The sequence below is a fragment of the Cnephaeus nilssonii genome, assembly GCF_951640355.1.
Source record: "Cnephaeus nilssonii genome assembly, chromosome: 2".
Classification (NCBI taxonomy): Eukaryota; Metazoa; Chordata; class Mammalia; order Chiroptera; family Vespertilionidae; genus Cnephaeus; species Cnephaeus nilssonii.
This window is the reverse complement of record NC_137073.1, coordinates 102,640,714-102,656,082: the sequence shown is the minus strand read 5'-3', so window position 1 is coordinate 102,656,082 and position 15,369 is coordinate 102,640,714. Positions and strand designations below refer to the sequence as shown.

At 41.9% G+C, this 15,369-nt stretch overlaps 1 protein-coding gene across 1 annotated transcript; it reads left to right on the top strand.

The window, feature by feature from the left end:
* The first annotated feature begins 52 nt into the window (after nt 1-52).
* CCT5 (chaperonin containing TCP1 subunit 5) lies at nt 53-14,611 on the top strand. The gene is made up of 11 exons (XM_079792047.1): nt 53-240; nt 3,450-3,510; nt 5,289-5,453; nt 6,457-6,655; nt 8,247-8,439; nt 8,523-8,672; nt 10,615-10,734; nt 11,397-11,582; nt 12,193-12,330; nt 12,855-13,035; nt 14,252-14,611. The coding sequence occupies exons 1-11, from the start codon at nt 136-138 to the stop codon at nt 14,377-14,379; spliced, it is 1,626 nt and encodes a 541-aa protein (XP_079648173.1). The 5' UTR covers nt 53-135; the 3' UTR covers nt 14,380-14,611.
* The last annotated feature ends 758 nt before the right edge of the window (nt 14,612-15,369 follow it).

Genomic DNA, 15,369 nt, shown 5'->3' with positions numbered 1-15,369 from the left:
CAAGCGAAAAATAAGTCTCGCGCAGGCTGCTCTGCGCATGCGCGAGCGGTTGAGCCCTCCCGCGAGCGGAAGGTGCGTTCTGGGTTCCGGAGCGGTCTCCGCCGGTTGTGGGCAAGTCACCCCAGCTGCAGCACCATGGCGTCCTTCGGGACTCTCGCCTTCGATGAATATGGGCGCCCTTTCCTCATCATCAAGGATCAGGACCGCAAGACTCGTCTTATGGGACTGGAGGCTCTCAAGGTAACGGGGCCGGGACCCACGGACGCTGGGATGAAGGAAGTGGCCGAACCCTGATCTCTGCGCCTGCGCCGGCCTAGGAGCGGTTCTGCCATGTGCTTTGGGAGAGGCCGAGGGGGATCCCTCTCGTGTGCAGCCCCGCACCCCGCTCCTAGAATTGGAGGGAGGCCGTGTAGGTCTTAGGGGTTGCGGGGAGCTGCACGCGCCTTTCCGAGCTGGGTGGGGCAGTTCTCAATCCCGGGCGGGGTGCCCGCGTCTCGCTCGTTCCGTCAGCCTAGCGGCCTTACGGTCCAGTGTTTTTTTCGTCAGTAAGATGCAGAGAAAGTGTTCTCAGGTCACCTGGACGTACTCTCAGACCCTGCTGCTTAATCTTCAGCCAGTGTACCTGCAACAGCCCTAAAGGCGTAGTCATTTACAGAGTATTTCCATTGATTTTTTAGTGTTTTTATGCATGGCGTTTTTCTGCATGCAGTGTCGTAAAAAAATTTAAATGTAGACCCTTAAGGAAGAAAACGCTACCTTAATAGTTGGAAATGCACACCGGGAACCAAAATACAAGGCGGTGTGTGACCAGTCTCACCAGTTCCTGGAGGGGATGCAGATAAAAGTTGGAGGGTTTGCTAGAGGTGGCTTTTGACCAGGGATGGAGTCATGTGTTAAATGAGATTGAGCCAGCATTTTGGAAAAGGGAAGCAAGTCAAAGCAAAGACCTGGGCAGGAAATGGCAAGGCGTTGTAGGGGGAGAACGCACAATCGACTTTAAGTTACACTAGTTTCCAAAGATGGGGGCCCTTGAATGCCCCACTGTTATCCCGTGGGGAAGAAGGGGTGTGGAGCAGAGTCACAACTTAAGTAGAACTGTACCTTGGGAAGTCGAGTTTGGGCTGGACTGAAGGGAATGAGGAAGACCAGGGGAGTCAAATACACCATCGCAGGAGTCCAGGTGAGGAACGGGTCCCCTGAGCACAGACATTGAAAGTACAGGGAAAAGGGGAGCTTTGCCAGGGCACTGACTTTAGAGTTTCTTAGGAAGTGAGGTAATCCACGTGTAGACGTCAATGTGTGTAATAGACCTTGCCACTGGGTCTGAGGTGTCCCTGTTCACGTAATGTCGTGGGGTTTTACTTCATTAAGAAACAGTACAGTTCTTCCACAGGCTGTTTGACTTAGGACAAGTTACACGACCTCTCTGAACCTCTTCTCAGTGGGGTAATACACCTCTGTCAGGCAGAGAATGAGAATTAAATGGGATAACCTAAGGAGTGACCACAGTGTTTGATCATCTGCCACTGTGTTAACTAAGTTCATTATTTCATGTCATCCTCACCCTCTGAGAAAGGTATCATTTTATAGAGTTGGAAATAGCAGTTAAGTAATTGCTGAAGGTCACAGAGCTAGTGAAGAACAGGGCCATGGTTAAAGCCCACTTCTGTCTAACTCCAAAACCAGGGGGTCTAGATTTGGGTTCTCAGCCTTGGCATTGTAACATTTGGGGCCAGATTATTTGTTGTGGTGGGAGCTGTCCTATGTGGGATGTTTACATCATCCCTGGCTGACCTCTCTCTACCTACTACCAGTAATAGCCTCCTCCCCATTTTTTTAAATACATTTTTATTTCAGAGAAGAAGGGAGAGGGATTGAGAGATAGAAACATCAATGATGAGAGAGAATCATTGATCATCTGCCTCTTGCACACCCCCCACTAAGGATCAAGCCTGCAACCCAGGCATGTGCCCTGACCAGCAATTGAACTGTGACCTCCTGGTTCATAGGTTGATGCTCAACCACTGAACCACACCAGCCAGGCCTCTTCCCCAGTTTTGACAATCAAAAATGTCTTCAGGGATTGCCAAGTATCTCCTGGGGAATGAAATCTCCCCTGCTTTAGGGACTACCTCCCTACAATTATTATTATTTAAAAATTCCATTATATAGACACTAGAAGCCCAGTGCATGAAATTCGTGCATGTGTAGGGTCCCTAGCAGCTGCCGGGTGCCAGCTGGGACCTCCCTTAGCACCTGCCTTGGCCTGGCGCCGCCCGCTCACCTGCTCCAGCATCCCGCCATGGTCCCACTCATTGGGGCTGGCAGTGCCTCCACTGCCAGTGCTGCCCCCTGGTGGTCAGCACATGTCTAATTCCCAGTCAAACTCTTTCCTCCCCGCCCCCCCCCCCCCCAGGGACAATTTGCATATTAGCCTTTTATTATATAGGATAAGTCAAAGTATATTTTTAAGAATTAACATTTTCACAAATCTAATGAACTTTGTGTCTTGTTATCTGCCAGATGGGGTAACCGGGGAAGAAAGGCCTCAGAACATGTGCATTTGGACTGCTTTAAAAATTAGTCAGGGTGCCCTGACTGGTTTGGCTCAGTGGATAGAGCGTCGGCCTGCGGACGTCAAGGGTCTCAGGTTCGATTCCCGGTCAAGGGCATGTACCTTGGTTGCGGGCATATACCCAGTAGGGGGTGTGCAGAAGGCAGCTGATCGATGTTTCTAACTATCCCTCTCCCTTCCTCTCTGTAAAAAAATCAATAAAATATATATTTTTTTAAAAATTGGTCAGGGTTTTGGTGGCTAGTGAGAAGGCCATAGTCCAGGAGTCAGGGGACATATTTGGGGGAACAGGCATAGACCATCCTCACTGGAAGGAAACTAGGTCTCAGATGTGGTAGTGGGGAGGCTCTGAAAAGCTGAAGCTTTTAGACCTGCATGTTGGGGCCGGGGGCGTTTAAGGTCTGGGGACTGATAAGCGACAGAGAAATAGATGGATGGCTTCGGTGGATGTAGGATGAATCTGAAGGATAAGGTTGAGATACGAGACCCTGGATTTCTGTAGGGTCTATGGATCTGGGTTAGGTTGTGACAGCAAGAATAGAAAGGAAACCAGACATAGAAGGAAAGTGGACCTAATTATGTGTGGAAATAGGAACAAGTGATTTTAAGCTTCCATTTTTCAGTATTGATACCCTTGGCAGGTAACAGCAAGGATGACTTTTTGTATAGGTTGTATGTTGGCTAGACCATTTGAGAGAAGCTTGTTTCTGCAGTAAACCGTCATGTGACTGTTCAAGGTGCTGTATGTCTATGGCTGGACTCTCACATGGAGTTAGCATTGCAAAGTGTTCTTATGATCAGTCATCAGCTGTATGCTTTGAACTATTAAAATTATATGTAACTTGAATATTTGCTTTTTTTCTGTTTCATTTAGTCTCATATAATGGCAGCAAAGGCTGTAGCAAATACAATGAGAACATCACTTGGACCAAATGGTAAGAGACTAACATTCTGAGTTTAACAAAAGTTTTAAATCAGAAACTGAACAATAAAAACCTCTTGACAGAAGAGGGGAATGGAGGGGGCCATCCTACTCCACTAATACAGCCAGATTTTTGGTGTATTTTGTACTCTAAACATGATGATAGTCATAATGTATGTACAATTTTAGGTCAGTTTTGTTTTGTTTTTATTTCAACATAACATTATTTTATTACCCTTTTCCAAATCATGTGCATGTGTTCCATGCACTTGAGTCAGCTCTGACCCCTGGCGACCCTATGAATAGAGTCATGTACACAGTGTCCTGTCCTTACCTGCTCTGCTCCTATAGACTCATGCCTATGGCTTCTTTTATGGAGTCTGTCCACCTCATATTCGGTCTTCCTTTTTTTCCTGCTGCCTTCTATTTTGCCCAGCGTTGTTATCTTTTCCAAAGAAATCTGCTTTCTGATGACATGCCCATAGTAGGACAGCTGCAGCTTTGCCATTTTTGCCTTCAGTGGTCTATTTCAGGCTTAATTTGCCAAGATAAGCAAAATCTTTAACAATTTCATCACCAGTTGTATGCTTTGAACTATTAAAATGATATGTAACTTGACTATTTGCTTTTTCCTGTTTAATTTAATATCATATAATAGCAAAAGATGACAGCTTTGATTTGTAATCCTGCAGGACCCCAATGTCTTCATTGTCTGTGTGAAAGTTGTACGTTTCTTCTATGGTCATGATTTTTGTCTTTTGGATGTTCAGATGCAGCCCAGCTCTGGCACTTTCTTTCACTTTCATCAGAAGTCTTTTCAGATCATTGCTGCTTTCTGCCAGTAAAATGGTGTCATCTACATGTCTTAAGTTAATAATATTTCTTCCACCAATTTTCAGTCCTCCTCCCTCTAAATCTAGCTCAGTTCTGCCTGCGGATTAAACATATAGGGAGATAAAATGCACCCTTCTCTGACACCTTTGCCCATAGGAAACCATCTGTCTCCACATTCTGTCCTGACAGCGGCTTCCTGATCATAATACCAGATAATCGAGTGCTGAGGTACATCCATTTCTTTCAGAACAACCCATGGCTTTTCATGATCCACATAATCACGGCTTTACTTAGTCTTGTAGAGTATAATCTTCTGAAATTCTTTGGAGCACGCCAGTATTCAGCGAATGCTCACAATTGGATCTCAAGTGCCTGTTTTCTGAATCCAGCTGGGCATCCAGCTTTTCTGGCTCCATAGAGGGTAGGAGCCTTTGCTCCATCACCTTGAGTATGACTTGACTTGTGTGGGAAATTAGAGCAGTGGTCCTGTAGTTACTGCACTTCTTGGCAACTCCTTCCTTGAAGACTAGGATGTATATTGAATGCTTCTAGTTGGTAGACTATTGTTTTTGATGTTGACATATTGTTAGGATCAATGGAAAAAATATCCTCGGGTGAAGATTAAAAAAAAAAAAGGAATGAGGGGGGGAAATGCTGGAGTGGGCCGTTGGCTTCTGCTGCACAGTGTGTGGGGTCCTACAGGATTACAAATCAAAGCTGTCATCTTTTCTGATACTACATTTAGTGATGCTCCATAATTTTTCTGCCTAATTTCTCTGGTTGTATCCATTTTACATTGCTTGCAATGCTTTATTTTGTATTGGCCAATCTAAAATGTCTTTATGTATGTTGAATATTTATGATAAATTCCTAGATAGGACCTGGGTCAAGATTTGTTCTTTATAGGCTGCATTCCCTCCTCCCCCAAAGCCATTCTAAACACGCCTGTCTTTTTAGGGCTTGATAAAATGATGGTGGATAAAGATGGTGATGTGACTGTAACTAATGATGGTGCCACCATTTTGAGCATGATGGATGTTGATCACCAGATTGCCAAGTTGATGGTTGAACTGGCCAAATCACAGGATGATGAAATTGGAGACGGAACCACAGGAGTGGTTGGTAAGAAAGGGCAGAATAACTTTTCTTGTTTAAAAGGTGTTATTTAGCATCACATGGCTAACATGCCTACTCAGAATGTTTACTTTGAATCAAATTATGAGGAGATTAAGGACAAGTTGAAGGACACCCTACAAAACAAGTGTCCCAGACCTTCTAAAACTAATCAGTATCATGAAAGGACAAGAAGGGGACGGTAGTTAGATTAAAGGAGCTAAAGAGAAATGGCAACCAACTATAATGCATAAAACTTGATCAGATGCCAGATTTTATTTAAGCCGTGAGGGATGTTGGGACATTTGGGGGAATTTGATTGTGGATTATGTGTCACAACATAGTTTTTTGTTTTTTTTCAGTGTTAAGTTTCCTGAGTGACAGGTACATTGCATTGATGTAGAAAATGCCCTGGTTCTCAGTTGTGTGTTCAAATACTTAGGGGTGACATGCCATGGTTTCAACAATTCTCAGAGTTGAACAGGAAAAGAGTGCATATACAGAGAAAACAAATGTGTGTCACAAAATGTTATTAATAAATAGTGTTCATTTTACTGTTCTCGCATTTTTTTCTGAAGTTCTGAAATGTTAAAAACTTGGGGGAGATTAAAGAGCTATTTTTAATGTTACCTATTCTGCAGATAGAATTTTGATTCATTTATTCAGAAATCTTAATTGGGTATCAGACACTGTTCTACATGTGCTTAGAGTGCATGAATTTCACAGGATAGAAATCCCTGGCCCAGGAAACAAGAGTTTTTCCCTTTATAAAATGTTTTCACATTATGTTCTCTAGTTACATTCTTTACATCATTGACAGTTGAACATCCATCTATTAGTATAATGGGAGACCTGTTAGACCTTTGCTAGAACTGAAACAAGAAGCTCTCCTTTTAAAAATAGATTAGATCGTCAGCCTCTAAGATACTTCCAGCTTAATTCTAGAACTTGCAGAGTTTCGGGGCAAAGTTTTAACGTTTCCTGAACCAGTTGTGCATTATCTTCTCTGCAGTCCTGGCTGGTGCCTTGTTGGAAGAAGCCGAGCAGTTGCTGGACCGTGGCATTCACCCTATCAGGATCGCTGATGGCTATGAGCAAGCTGCCCGCATTGCTATCGAGTACCTGGACGAAATCAGCGATAGTGTCCTTGTTGACATGAAGTACACTGAACCCCTCATTCAGACTGCGAAAACCACACTGGGCTCCAAAGTGTACGTTCTCAATGTTACGGGTGGCAACGTTTGCTTGTGCCTAAAGGCAATAGGGAAGGACCTTGGTGGCTTCGTATTGATTTGATAAGTTTTTTTTCTGTTCCTATTGTTATTTTGGTTTTGCTTTGTTTTTAATGTAGGTGTAGACATATTCAGCATAAAGCAAAATATTGTTTCATGTTTATACTTTTAAATGATGTAAGACTTCAGATACGATTTCAGTTACTAGATTTCCCTTATGGTTTTTCCAGAATTAAAAGTAAATTTATTGAGCAGTCTATTAAAATGTTTCAAAGCTTTCAAAAAAGGTAGCATCCCCCACCTGTAACCAGTATTGCAGTGGAAAATTCTGCAAGGTAGGCCCTAGCCCAAGCATGTCAAACTCAAAGACTAACATGGGCCAAATAAACAAGGTTTAAGTTTATATGAGCCACACAAAAAACAAAAGCTTCAATTTTCATAGGAAGGTAGGTTTATTTCTATAGAGACATGCTGAATACAAAAGGGCTGAAATACGTGAGTAATCGGTAACATAAAATAATAGAACATTTTAATAAAAATTAATATTTTTTTATTGAACATTAACTTACCAGACAATGAGTAACTGCACAAATTAATAAGCGTAACGCAAATAAACCTATTTTTCTTGTTCTCTGAAAGCAAAATATTTCCTGTTGCGCACACCAAACAAGTCAATATAAGACTAATGACATGGCAGTCTGCTGCTAAAATATTCGCTGCTAGTGTTAGTGAAGAGAAATGGTGCGCCTGTGCGTAAGGCAAGTAAGGGAAATGAATGCAACACCATTTTTTACACGCTGTTATATTGGCTGGGCTGCAAAAATATTCGTGGCAGGCCACGAGTTTGACATGCTTGCCCTAGCGGGTTTGGCTAACTGGATGGAGCATGTGGACAAGGGTCCCAGGTTTGATTCTGGTCAAGGGCATATGCCCGGATTGTGGGCTTGATCCTCAGAGAAGGGCATGCAGGAGGCAACCGATCAATGATTCTCATTGATGTTTCTATCTCTCCCTCTCCCTTTCTCTCTGAAATAAGTAAAAATAAACAGTTCTGTCTTTAAAAAGAAAGAAGATTCTGCAAGGTAGGATACCACACTAATTCACTTCCCAGTAAGTTGTTACACCTCATTCAGATAAGATTGGCTTTTCCTGGGTGATTTCTTTTCTTTCTGATTCTGTTTTAAACTTATAAAATATTAATAGTATTCTTAAAAAGTAACAGAGTCTTAGGAAAATATTTGTTCTTTTCATACTTCAGTAGTCTCTTGTGTGTGCATTCATGTAGAAGGAAATACTAAATTTTAGAGTTAGTGAAAATAAAGATGTAAATTTCTTTTCCATCCAAGTTTCCGGTTCCCTTTGGATCCGAGGTTAAGAATCCCTGTCCCAGACTGTTGACAGTACAGGTTCTGATGGCATTCCTTTCTGAGATTCTGAGCATCATTTTATGAAACGTTTGAGTTGCAATATATTACCTTGTATTTGAGTTACCATATTACATTATATAGTCTACTTTGGTTTCAGTAACTGTTAAGTGAATATGAACGGTTTGTTTGCATATTTTCATTAGGGTTAACAGCTGTCACCGACAAATGGCTGAGATCGCCGTGAATGCCATTCTCACTGTGGCTGATATGCAGCGCAGAGACGTTGACTTTGAGCTCATCAAAGTAGAAGGCAAAGTGGGCGGGAGATTGGAGGACACTAAACTTATTAAGGGCGTGATTGTGGACAAGGATTTCAGTCACCCACAGATGCCAAAAGTAAGTCATTGCCTTTCACAGCTTCATCAGGCTTTTTTAACTCTTAAAGCCACCAACTCAGATGATTCTGTTCTTCCCCATAGGAAGTACAAAATGCTAAGATTGCAATTCTCACATGTCCATTTGAACCACCAAAACCAAAGACGAAGCATAAGCTGGATGTGACCTCTGTGGAAGACTATAAAGCCCTTCAAAAATACGAAAAGGAGAAGTTTGAAGAGATGATTCATCAAGTAAGTCTCCCCATAGCTCTTAGTGACATTTCGCTTCTGAAGGATGCTGTTAGGCAATTGTTGTAGGAAATAAAGGTGTGTGGCATTACCCTATACTAGCTTGATACTTTATTGTGTGGCTACAAATAACATTAACAGTATAGGCCCCGTCTTCATTTTAAATTCTAAAAGTTACAAATAGTCACAAGGAGAACAAATCAAAGTGATAAGGGGGAAAGAGGTCTGATTTTGTCTTAAAATGGTCATGTGTCTAGGGTACCAGAAAGCGTAGACTCAGTTATGTTGAGCTGTACTTGCTCTCTTGGACACATTTAACTAGTAAGTTCGAGGTTTAGACAATTTTACCACATACTTGAGGCCTCTAAATATAACTCTCAGACAGGAGTTCCTGGGTACCTGGAAATTAAACCCAAATGCAATCATAGAAATCCCAGCTCTTTGCTTATATAAATCAGAGTATTATTTTGTAAATATCTTTATTCTTCCCCTTCTGGCTATTACTTTTCTTTTTTTGGTTGTTACTATTTTACATGTATCTGCTCTGTGGTATAGCAGTCTTCTTTGGCAATTTAAAACAGCAGAACTCAAAGATAGGTGAACATGGACGTCATAGCAAGCAAAAACTGGAGGTGTTTGATGTTTTTTAGTGGGTATTGAATTTATTTAATCATTCATAGTATATTTCTGTGTGCCTACTTTATCAGGCACTGAGATACAGAACTGAACAAAGCAGAGCCCTTGCTCTTAAGGTGCAGAATAAGGGGAAAGTGGGAGGGGCTGTGTTACAGGCACTGGCAGGTGAAGAGAACATTAGAACTGAGGATGGAGCATGCTGGCAGGAGTTTGTAAGTACAGGTCCCTTACCTGGGTGGTCATGGGAATGCCGGCCAAGATGCAGTGGAGGGAAAGCGTGGGAACTGAGAGGCCAAGGGAGTTGGATGGACTGTGTTGGTAGATGTGTAGGTTGCCAGGAATGATAATGGGAATAGTGAGGTTGCCAGATGCTAATGTTTTAAAGAATGAGAGAGAGTGACTCAAGAGAAATGGGGAGGCTGTGAGGAGCAAGAAGGACCCCTCTCCTATTTTGAGCACATGGAAGAAAAAAATAGCCAGTTGAGTAGGAGTGCAGGGGACAGCCAGGGTTTGTTCACAGCAAGAATGTAATGGAGACATTGCAACAAGGAATTTTCTGTTAATACGCTGAGTTCCAGAGAATTGGAGAAGGAAGGAGAGGTGGAGAGCCAGGTGCAGTGGATGACCTGGGAGTCTTGGGTGAGGACAGAATTGAAATGGAGGCTGTGACTATGGCCCAGTTATCGCAGGTGATCACTGAGGGAGGGAGAGACAGTCGGCTGTAATCATGCCGCCTTGGGCCGAATCATGAGCCATTTGCAAAGGGTGGAGGATCTTGTTAGAAGCAGGATCATCTTTGTTGGTCTCTAAATAGGTCTATCCATGAATCCACAAAGGATAGCCCACTTAGGTGAGAAAAGCAAGTTGCAGAGCAATGTATATCTAAAATGTCCTGTTGAAACACACCAGTGAATGAAACTGCTTCATAGGTATTTGTGACAGGGCAGAGCTGTTACCTTGATTTCCTGGGAGCTATCGGGATATTTAGCTTTGTTGACTCTTGTTTTGCTTCACTATAACAATTGAGTTCAGTATGAATTACTGATTTTTAAAGCATAGTTTAAAAGTGAGGTGAGTCCCATTGACATATGTTCATTATTTAGGATGTGGAGCTGACCGAAAGTAGTTGTATGTTTCCTTTTCTATGCTTTATTTCAGTTTACCAACCTAACCCAACTATGCATCTCACCTTTTTTAACCTTTTTTCAAACATTAGAGCACAAAGAATACTTTTTTTTTCTCACCCCCCTTTCCTTCTCCCTCCCAAGAATACTTTTTCTTAACATGATTGTGGCATGTCTTTTCCTAGATTAAAGAAACTGGCGCTAACCTAGCTATTTGTCAGTGGGGCTTTGATGATGAAGCGAATCATTTACTTCTTCAGAACGACTTGCCTGCGGTTCGTTGGGTAGGAGGACCTGAAATCGAGGTAAGGAAGCTCTGTGGAAAGAGACGTCTGAACTTAGGGCCGGACCTTACAATGCATTTGTGTATCTTGGGGTTGCTTTAATAGCGCTTGTCTTAAATTACCAAATCATGCTAAGGCTTTATAGATTCAAGGAGGATGGGCTGGGAGAGAGAAAAGTGCTAGGATCTTTTTTATGGTTTTACTAATAGTGCCATCTATTTCCGGTGTTCTGTGGCCTATGCTTTCCATGGATCACCTTATTTGGGTTCTCCTTGGCTCTCAAGGGTTGTCTTACCCACTCTATGTCAGCCGAATACTAACAGCCATCCTAGACATGGTCTGTACCTGGACAACATGGCCTCATTGGTCCTCACTGCAGCCTGGTTTGCAGAGGGACAGCTATGCAGGGCTCTGATTCAGAGGTACAGTCAAGAGATGGGGTCAAGAACTATGGGGACTGTGCAGGGTGACAGAACCAAACCAAGACATAGCTCTTCAGAGCTTTGTTCATTTATCAAGGTTTTTTGGGGGTGGGGGTTAAACTTGAATTTTTTTAGCCAGAATGGGGCAGCAATTCTAGTGAACAAGGTCATAGATCATGTTCAGCTCATTTGTGATCCAGGTATGAAAGTTTGTTGTGGACCAACATTGTCTTCCTTCTCTGCCCGACCCACCCCAATTAGTTGATTGCCATTGCAACAGGAGGGCGGATCGTCCCCCGCTTCTCAGAGCTCACAGCTGAGAAGCTGGGCTTTGCTGGGATTGTAAAAGAGATCTCATTTGGGACAACTAAAGACAAGATGCTGGTCATTGAGCAGTGTAAGAACTCCAGAGCTGTAACCATTTTCATCAGAGGAGGAAATAAGATGGTAAGAATTCAGTTATTTGTCCTACATATTTTGCAGTTTTGATGTATGGTTTGGCTTTGCCCATAACGTATTAACAGAGAGAGAAACAGTTACCATAACTAAAACAGGATCATTTTTCTCAAAGAAACAATGACATACCATGGTATTAAATTATTGAAGACCCTGTTCCGTTGTCGGTTCTACAAGGCACATTTGCCTTTCTTCAGTCCCTTCGGTAGAAATAGGGAAGCTAAGTAAATAACCATTGATGATCTCTCCATTTCCCTACAGTGGATTTTTAGTGCATCATAATAAATGACTCATTGTGAGGTTTTTCTTTGTCGGTTTTGTTTTGTGTGACCCTTTTGCTTGGTTGTGTGTCTTGGAATGAGTCACTGGCTACCTGTTTTATGTGTTTTGACTATACTATAGGGAGAGGAAGTAAAAATAGAGACCATCGGATAACAGATATTCTGGCAGGCTCTCTGCATTTGTTTTAACCAAGCTGGTTTTAATGGGGGAGATAGGAATATTTTCAGCAAGCACTTACGTTAAACCAGAGGTGCCAGGTGTTTGGCTCTAAAATGAATACATTGAGACCACATTAATTTAGGCAGCACTGTTTCCCTAGATCATCGAGGAAGCAAAGCGATCCCTTCACGATGCCTTGTGTGTCATCCGGAACCTCATCCGTGATAATCGTGTGGTGTATGGTGGAGGCGCTGCTGAAATCGCTTGTGCTTTAGCAGTTAGCCAAGCAGCAGATAAGGTAAGGTGCCCATGGGGGCTCATGAAGGACTGAGACGGTTCTGGTATGTGAGGAAGCTGTGCTCCGAAGCAACCAGGTGCTAGACTGAAAGTAAACAAGAACATCGGCAATTTAATAGGTGTTCGAGCTGAGTATATTCTCATGCCTGTGTAGGCAAATTCAGTTACCATCAACTAGCATTTCTCAGTTTCATTAGGTCATTCCAGCCTTGCCAACTACTATTTGTGTAAATCTCTACACTTAGTGTTATTTGAAATTCAAAATTAATTATATAATACAAACAAATCAGTAAGAGCTGATTCTCAGACTTCTCTCATATGTATACCTTCTTCTTCCTTATTCTGTGGTGACATTTTAATATTTTGATAGATTAAAAGTAGACCAGATAGCCTGTGCTTAGAATTCTTTGTGAGTGTTTTTATAGGGGTTTTGTTTTTGTTTTATCACAGTATGTAATTATGTTTCTAAATTGCTCCTGGGGGTGTTTTTGCCAAGCACGCTTACCATAACCCTATACCCTCTAGTGCCCAACCTTGGAGCAGTATGCCATGCGAGCATTCGCCGATGCCCTGGAGGTCATCCCCATGGCCCTTGCTGAGAACAGTGGCATGAATCCCATCCAGACGATGTCTGAGGTCCGAGCCAGACAAGTGAAGGATATGAACCCTGCTCTTGGGATTGACTGTATGCACAGGGGTACAAACGGTGAGGAGCTGTACACCTGTGTGTGGGGCTGTGTTTTGATTTAAATTGAGTAGTTACATAGGATGTAATGCTTAACTGAGGTTATCGCAGCTTTTTTAAGACTTACGCACTTGAGGTATTCAGGTCCTGAATTTCAGATACTTGATTTGGTTGCAACTACAATGTGGTATTTATACCAAAGATGGCTTCCATTTTCATCTGTTTTTAAAAAATAATTCTTGCTTTTTTTACACAAATGTCTGTCCAAGTGCTTTGGTTCTGGGTCTTTCATAAAATAGCCCTGAAACTGACTTAATTTATAGCTTATTCTGTGCTTGTGTCGCATAAATTATGGGGTGTTCTATAAATGGGATGTGCCGTGGCCACGTGAACAGTTTACTTGCTGAAAGGTAGTATAGCATGAGCTTGTTGAAACAGTGGTCCCCACGGTTTTTTGTGTTTTTTTTTTAATATATTTTATTGATTTTTTTACAGAGAGGAAAGGAGAGAGATAGCGAGTTAGAAACATCGACGAGAGAGAAACATCGATCAGCTGCCTCCTGCACACCCCCCACCAGGGATGTGCCCGCAACCAAGGCACATGCCCTTGACCGGAATCGAACCTGGGACCCTTCAGTCCCCAGGCCGACGCTCTATCCACGGAGCCAAACCGGTTTCGGCATCCCCACGGTTTTTGTACTGCTTGTGCTGTGTCTGGAGTTTTTGCAGAAGTGGACAGTTTATGTTTTCACTTAGAAGTATAGATATGTTTTGTTCTTCATGTAAAAGCCCAAGGATGTTATAACAGCAACAACTGTCAGATATTTAATTTTTTAAAATTTGAATGCTTGGTTGTGCTTAAATTTACCATTTTTAGGTCTTACATCTTACACTTCAAGTACAGTCAGATTTCACTTATTTCAGGTTTACTAAGTTATATAGTGTTGGATACTCTGGGATGAGATGTCACTGAAAGGTTTCACTTTTTAGTCGCCTAGCATTTTAGCTTAAAACTGAAGAGAGGTGCCCCCTGTCCCCGTCCCCACCCCTAGCTTTCTGGTAATAACCAGGTTCAAATTCCAGAATGTCCTTGGCAGTAATGAAATTTATTCCTCAGAATTTAACTCACTTCCAAATTTGTAATTCCTGCCTTTTAGTCTGATTTCATTAATCAAAACAAGTTTTCAAAATTAAATGTTTGGTATTTTAGGATAACCGACTTATTTGTATTTTTCAGATATGAAGCAACAACATGTCATAGAAACCTTGATTGGCAAAAAGCAACAGATCTCTCTTGCAACACAAATGGTTAGAATGATTTTGAAGATTGATGATATCCGTAAGCCTGGAGAATCTGAAGAATAAAAAAAAATTAAAATAAAATATAGTAGTAACAACCACTACTGGATTAAATAAAAGGGTGTCTTATGATGCATCTACGGTTATTTATTTTGTTCTTTTTTAGACACTGTAGATGCTATGATAAAACTAGTTGTTTGGTAACTATAGTTTCACTTGTTCAAAGATGTGTAATTGTAGGAACACTTTCTCACAAGCCTTTGTATTCGTTATATTAAAGGGATCTCTTGAAAAACCACTTTATCTTCTGCTCTTGAAGTTTTGGGGGTTTTTTATTTTTATTTTTTTAATATATATCTTTATTGATTTCAGAGAGGAAGGGAGAAGGAAGAGAGAGCGAGAAACATCAATGATGAGAGAGAATCATTGATTGGCTGCCTCCTGCATGTCTCCTACTGGAGATCAAGCCCACAACCTGGGCATGTGCCCTTGACCAGAATCCAACCTGGGACCCTTCAGTCCGCAGGTTGAAGCTCTATCCACTGAGCCGAACCAGCTAGGGCTGTTCTTGAAGTTTAATAAGCATTCACTGTAATCAAATATTGCCTTCATTCACGGAGTTGTTTGTTTTTAATAAGCTCTAGGAACTATTTTAACAGCTTAAACATTAAGATTGTTCTCAAGATTTAACATTGAGAGGAATATGGGCTTGATCCTCAAGTGTATTTAAATGCTCCACCTACCTCAATGGGTGGATCTTTTGATTCTAGAGATCTGTCATAGATGGGTGTTTCTACCACAAAATTATGGGCTGTCTTAAGTGCTATTAGGTTACATTGACATAACCTAGGATAGTGGTCGGCAAACTGCGGCTCTTTGGCCCCTTGAGTTTTTAGCAAAGGCCAGCTTAGGAGTACCCTAATTAAGTTAATAACAATGTGCCTACTTAAATAGTTTAAGTTTGAAAAATTTGGCTCTCAAAAGAAATTTCAATCGTACTGTTCATATTTGGCTCTATTGACTAATGAGTTTGCCAACCACTGACCTAGGATATTA

Bases quoted from the DNA above. Each gene is read 5' to 3' on its own strand.
- CCT5 (XM_079792047.1), top strand. From the start codon at position 136: ATGGCGTCCTTCGGGACTCTCGCCTTCGATGAATATGGGCGCCCTTTC. The intron at 3,511-5,288 runs GTAAGAGACTAA...CTGTCTTTTTAG, and splicing joins AACATCACTTGGACCAAATG to GGCTTGATAAAATGATGGTG. The intron at 8,673-10,614 runs GTAAGTCTCCCC...GTCTTTTCCTAG, and splicing joins TTGAAGAGATGATTCATCAA to ATTAAAGAAACTGGCGCTAA.